Below are 5,121 nucleotides of genomic sequence, written 5' to 3' on the forward strand. Positions count from 1 at the left end.
GTGCAGAGGAGGGCGACCAAGATGTTCAGAGGGATGGAGCACCTCTCCTATGAGGAAAGGTTGAGGGAACTGGGCTTGTTTGGTTTGGAGAAGAGAAGGCTCTGGGGAGACCTCATTGTGGCCTTCCAATACTTGAAGGGAGCGTATAAACAGGAGGGGGAATGATTGTTCATGAGGGTGGATAGCAGGACCTTAAGGTGAGGGAGGTCCTTTAAAACCTTCAGCTGTGGAGGCAATTTAGATCAGCAAAATGGGTTAATTTTCTCTGTGCCTGCTGAGGAGATTTCAATTGGACAAGCTAGGCGACAGTTTCTACCATGGACCCTGGTCAGACACAAATTTCTTTCAACATCGTTTATTGTGTGCTATTAAAGATGGAATTTTCTTGTTGTAAACATGAGTAGTATAGCATGTTGCATTATAAGTCTCTCTGTCTGCCCCCTATGTCTGGAATGAATTAAAACAAATGACACAATTCAAGAGTTAAAAATACATCCATTGAACAGAGAAGACATTGGAAGCAAGAGCCTGGGGCATTAGGGCTGAGTTTAGGATATGTTTGATTTCTTCATCATCTTCTGCAAGCATCGGTTGCCATTGCCATAGTGGCATGGAGTTGCCCGTCTTCTTGGGGTCAGCGCTGTCCTGGCGGTGTGGGTGTGTAACAGCGCTGTGGGGCAGGAGCACATGTCAGGCGGCGGGAGGTGTGCAGTGCTGGTGGGCAGGCAGAGAAGGAGCAGGCAAATGGCCGCGCTGCATCAGGGCAGCTGTCTGTGTTGCTGCTGGTGTCAGTGCGGTGCTTGAGGAGGACGCCTGTGTGGCTTCTGCTGAGCAGCCACGCAGCACTGCTTGCTTACGCTGAGCTTGGTCCCTGCAAGAGATGGGCTTGTGGTAAGCGCGTGTGATGCGTGGTTGTATTTGTTTCAGCTCTGCTGACTCTTCCTGCTGCTAAAATGGGAACATCTGATCTCATTAGTAAGGAGGAATGGTAATCGTTAATGAAGATTTCTGAATTTAGTCTCAAACCACAATCTTTTGTTTCAAATGGGAGAGGATAAGAGAAGTCGTGACTCAAAAATACCTGGTTCTGCCTTGAGGCAGAGTCTCTGAGAGGTCCTGTGCCTGCCCTGGTGGCTCTGAGCTGCCTTAGAGCAGTTCTACGTCCACCTCCCTGAGCGATACCCATCCCCATTTTCGCATCTCTATCACTATCTCAGGGTGCCTTCTGCTGATTGCAATGTTGAGCCAGGAATTTCAGCAGAAATTCCAGGTGTGGTGCAACAATCTGTCTTTGTTCTGCATGCTGCAGAAATTAATGCAGCCCATGGGTCTCGACTGGTAATTCAAATCAGCAGAAAAAGGCAAAAATAAATGGTTCAGTAAAATTTTGTGTTCTGGTTCTTACACCAGGTTTGGGATGGTAGAGACAATAGTTTGGTAGAGGAAGGTGTCTGTGCTTCTGTTTTCTTCTCTGACAGTGCAGAATGTGATAAATATTTCTGAATCTAAACCTGGAGATGAGGAAAATTTGGATATGAATTTTAAAGAGAGGTTCTTCTGCAATCACTGTGTCCTGAATACGCAATGGCTGCGTGAGGGCAATAGGCAGAGAGCCCATTCCCCTGAAGGAGTGGGCTGTGCTCTTTGGTGTGAAGCTGCAGGAAGCTCTGCAGGGTGTGAGGGTGCGACTTACTTTGGCAGAGCGCGATGGTGATGGTTATGGCAGTGAGGAGCAGGAGGCAGGTGCCAGCCACTCAAACCCAGAGGAAAACTTCACAGGTAGAATTCAGCTTGTTCTCGATATTTGTTTCTGCAGGAAGAAAGGAGAGAGAGGAAAGAGGAAAGTCCCAGCTGCACACATATCCCTGCATCCTGAAATGCCAGCACAGACTTTAATTTGGCCTCTTCCAATCACAGCAGCACTGCAGGCAGAGCCCCTGCCTCCCCAGTGCTGGGTTACCTGCATCCGTGCCGTGTCGTGAGGTGTCCTTCTTGTTGACGTGGCTGCTCTGGGTGGTGGCTGTGAGTGTGGTGGGTTCTGCTGTTGCTGTGAGTGGATGGAAAAATGGATGAATGCAGTGAGATAGATCAAGACAGCCTTCAGCCAGCCCTGCCAGGCCATAGATGATGCTGTGGCCAGCACAGGGGGAACTCTGCAGGGCCCATTTTGACCTGCGATGCCCTGACACTCTGATGTGAGGTGTGCTTGCATTGCTGAGCTGCCCAGCCATGGAACTTGAGGGCTCTGGGCTCAGAATTTCTTAGCAACACCCTCATAAATTCTGAGCTCTTTAGGTGGATTCATCCCCTCACTGGCAGCTCTCTGTGAAAGATTAAATTGTTCTTTTGTCCTCACATCCCCAGATGCCTGCATTTAGTGCAGCCTTTAATTCCTGTTGTTCCAAGCAAATCAGCAGTGCAGGCAGAGCCCCTGCCTCCCTGCAGCTGGGTTACCTGGACCTGGGCTCTTCTGGCAGCTGTGCTGCTTGGTGATCTGGCTGCACTGGGTGGTGGGAGGGGGGTGTGGTGGGTGCTTCTGTTGTTGTTATGACTGGTAGGAGAAATGGATGAATACAGTGAGGTACAGCAGAAGAGCTTACTCTCACCCCTGCCAGGACACCGCCAGGAGAGGCGGAACTTTTATAGGGCCTGGCTTGAACAGTGTCTTGGGACCAGTGCTCTTTAACATCTTTATCAATGGCATCGATGAAGGAATTGAGTGCACCCTCAGCAAGTTTTCTGATGACACCAAGCTGAGCGGTGCGGCTGACGCAATGGAAGGAAGGGATTCCATTCAGAGGGACCTCAACAAACTAGAAAGGTGGGCCCAGGTGAAACTAATGATGTTCAGCAGAGCAAAGTGCAAGTTTTTGCACTTGGGCCGGAGGAATCCCAGGTACATATACAGACTGGGAGAAGCAATGCTTGAGAGCAGCCCTGCAGAGAAGGACCTGGGGGTTCTGGTGGATGAAAAACTGAACATGAGCCAGCAGTGTGTTCTTGCAGCTCAGAAAGCAAATGGCATCCTGGGCTCCATCAGAAGGGAGGTGGTCATCAGGGAGAGGAAGATGATTGTCCCTGTCTACTCTGCGCTCGTGAGGCCCAATCTGGAGTACTGCATCCAGGTCTGAGACCCCCAGCACAAGAAAGACAGGGAGGTGCTGGAGAGGGTCCAGAGGAGGGCCACAAAGATGAGCAGAGGGCTGGAGCAACTCCCCTACAGAGACTGGCTGAGGGAGCTGTGTTTGTTCAGCCGGGAGAAGAGAAGGCTGGGGTGAACTCATTGCAGCCTTCCAGTACCTGAAGGGAGCCTACACACAGGAGCATAGTCAACTCTTGACAAGGGTAGATAATGGCAGGACAAGGGGAAATGGTTTAAAGTTGAAGGAGGGAAGGTTTTGGTTGGATGTTAGGGAGAAGNCTTAGATTGCGAGCTGTTGGCGGAGCACGGACTCCCCGGCTGCCCAGCGCTGTTTTGCTCACTTTGCCGCTTGCTTAATTAAATAAATTGTCTTTTGAGTTGTTGCAAATTGGCCCTGGTTTCATTTGTCACGGAAGTTTAAAACAGTCCTTCTGCATTGCCTGTGTCCTGGATACGCAATGGCTGCGTGAGGGCAATAGGCAGAGAGCCCATTCCGCTGGAGGAGTGGGCTGTGCTCTTCGGTGTGAGGCTGCAGGAAGCTCTGCAGGGTGTCAATGACTTGTGGAATCAGAATCTGTGAGTGAGATTACAAAGCAGGAACGTTTTATTCAGCTCTGCGCATGTGCAGGGTGCAAGGGGATATTTCCTCCCAGCTTGCACACCAGTAAGCAAAAACACCACGCATTTAAAAGCCAAGCTTATACATATTCAGCATGTTTCCCGGGATACATGCACATATTCATTATTCTCTGGGAATTCATTTGCATTCTCCAGGAATTCCTTTGCATACAATCCATGGCGCATGGGTTGTAGTTCCTCCTGGTGGTCACTGGATGAAGGCTAGACGTCTTCCTCACTCTGCTCTATTCACCCCACTGCTGTTTTGCAGAGGCACTCCGGCTTCCGGCAGTTCCTGGTACTGGTCCCTGCTGATAATGGAGTTTTGCCGAGTTCCTTTTCTTATCTAGTACTTACCCTAGCCCCGTGCAATCGTTAACCCCTTAGATTGTCCCTTCTAACTCATCAGGGTGCGACTTACTTTGACAGAGCGCGATGGTGATGGTTATGGCAGTGAGGAGCAGGAGGCAGGTGCCAGCCACTCGAACCCAGAGGAGAACTTCACAAATGGAATTCAGTGTGTTCTCATTGCTTGTTCCTGCAGGAAGAAAGGAGAGAGAGGAGAAAGAGGAAAGGCCCAGCTCCCGGCTGGGGTTACGGCCAGCTGTGGCAGTGTAATTGGGAGGTCCTGCAGCAAAGGGAGCTGTGTGGCTTTGAGCAAGGCTGGTGGTAGGTGTAGGTGAGGAGAGGGCTTCCTTAGGGCACCGAGAGAGAGGCTGGGGACCAGGCATGTCTGCAGGTGACATCCCCAGCCATGGGCTGCTGCTGTCAGCATTGTGCTGGGGAGCTGAGGGAGGACATGTAGCCAGAAGACTTCTTGTATTCCCTGCTGAGGCTAAAAGCAGTGTTATCTGAAAATGCAATCCCTTGTTTTGGTGTGACCCATCATTAGGCATGCTTGTGACTTCTAGATCACCGCAAGTGGGATGAAAGATAGCTTGGTTAATGGGATCATGTAATCTGTTTGTTTGTAAAAGCCCTTCAAGATCTCCAAGGCCAACCATCATCCTGTCCTTCTCAGTCCCATTAATGTCCCACGTCCTTTAGTGCCTCACTCAGAGAAGTCAAATATCTCTGTGGAATTTCCCTGCACCTCTTTCCTGGTCAGCCCATTACAAAATGGAGTTAGTTTTCCCCCCTTCATGGGCCGGTCTCTGATACAGATTCAAAGCCTTCCTCTCTCCCCACATCAGTCAGCACAGGCCTTAATTCAGGCTGTTGAGAGCAAAGCAGCAGTGCAGGCAGAGCCCCTGCCTCCCCGCAGGGAGCTGGGTTACCTGGATGCGGGCTGTGCTGGGAGATGTCCTTGCTGGTGAGCTGGCTGCTGTGGGTGGTGGCAGCGGGTGTGGTGGGTGCTGCTG

The 5,121-nt window shown here is 50.7% G+C and overlaps 1 protein-coding gene and 1 long non-coding RNA gene across 3 annotated transcripts in view; one reads left to right on the forward strand and one right to left on the reverse strand.

Annotated features, from left to right (window-relative positions):
• Positions 1 to 5,121, forward strand: part of LOC110391229 — a 90,487-nt gene that overhangs the window by 8,722 nt on the left and 76,644 nt on the right. The window lies entirely within an intron of this gene.
• LOC110391224 (T-cell surface glycoprotein CD8 alpha chain-like) overlaps positions 126 to 5,121 on the reverse strand; it is a 25,780-nt gene continuing 20,784 nt past the window's right edge. The window contains exons 3-5 of one of the 2 annotated variants that reach the window (XM_021383031.1): positions 1,961 to 2,047; positions 1,694 to 1,810; positions 126 to 871 (exon numbers count right to left, since the gene is read on the reverse strand). In XM_021383031.1, coding sequence (XP_021238706.1) covers positions 1,755 to 1,810; positions 1,961 to 2,047 — 143 coding nt within the window. In that variant the 3' untranslated portion in view covers positions 126 to 871; positions 1,694 to 1,754. Of the gene's footprint in view, positions 872 to 1,693; positions 2,048 to 5,121 lie in introns of those variants that run through there. The other variant, XM_021383030.1, reaches the window with a different exon arrangement.

The sequence above is a fragment of the Numida meleagris genome, unplaced genomic scaffold (assembly GCF_002078875.1).
Source record: "Numida meleagris isolate 19003 breed g44 Domestic line unplaced genomic scaffold, NumMel1.0 unplaced_Scaffold326, whole genome shotgun sequence".
Classification (NCBI taxonomy): Eukaryota; Metazoa; Chordata; class Aves; order Galliformes; family Numididae; genus Numida; species Numida meleagris.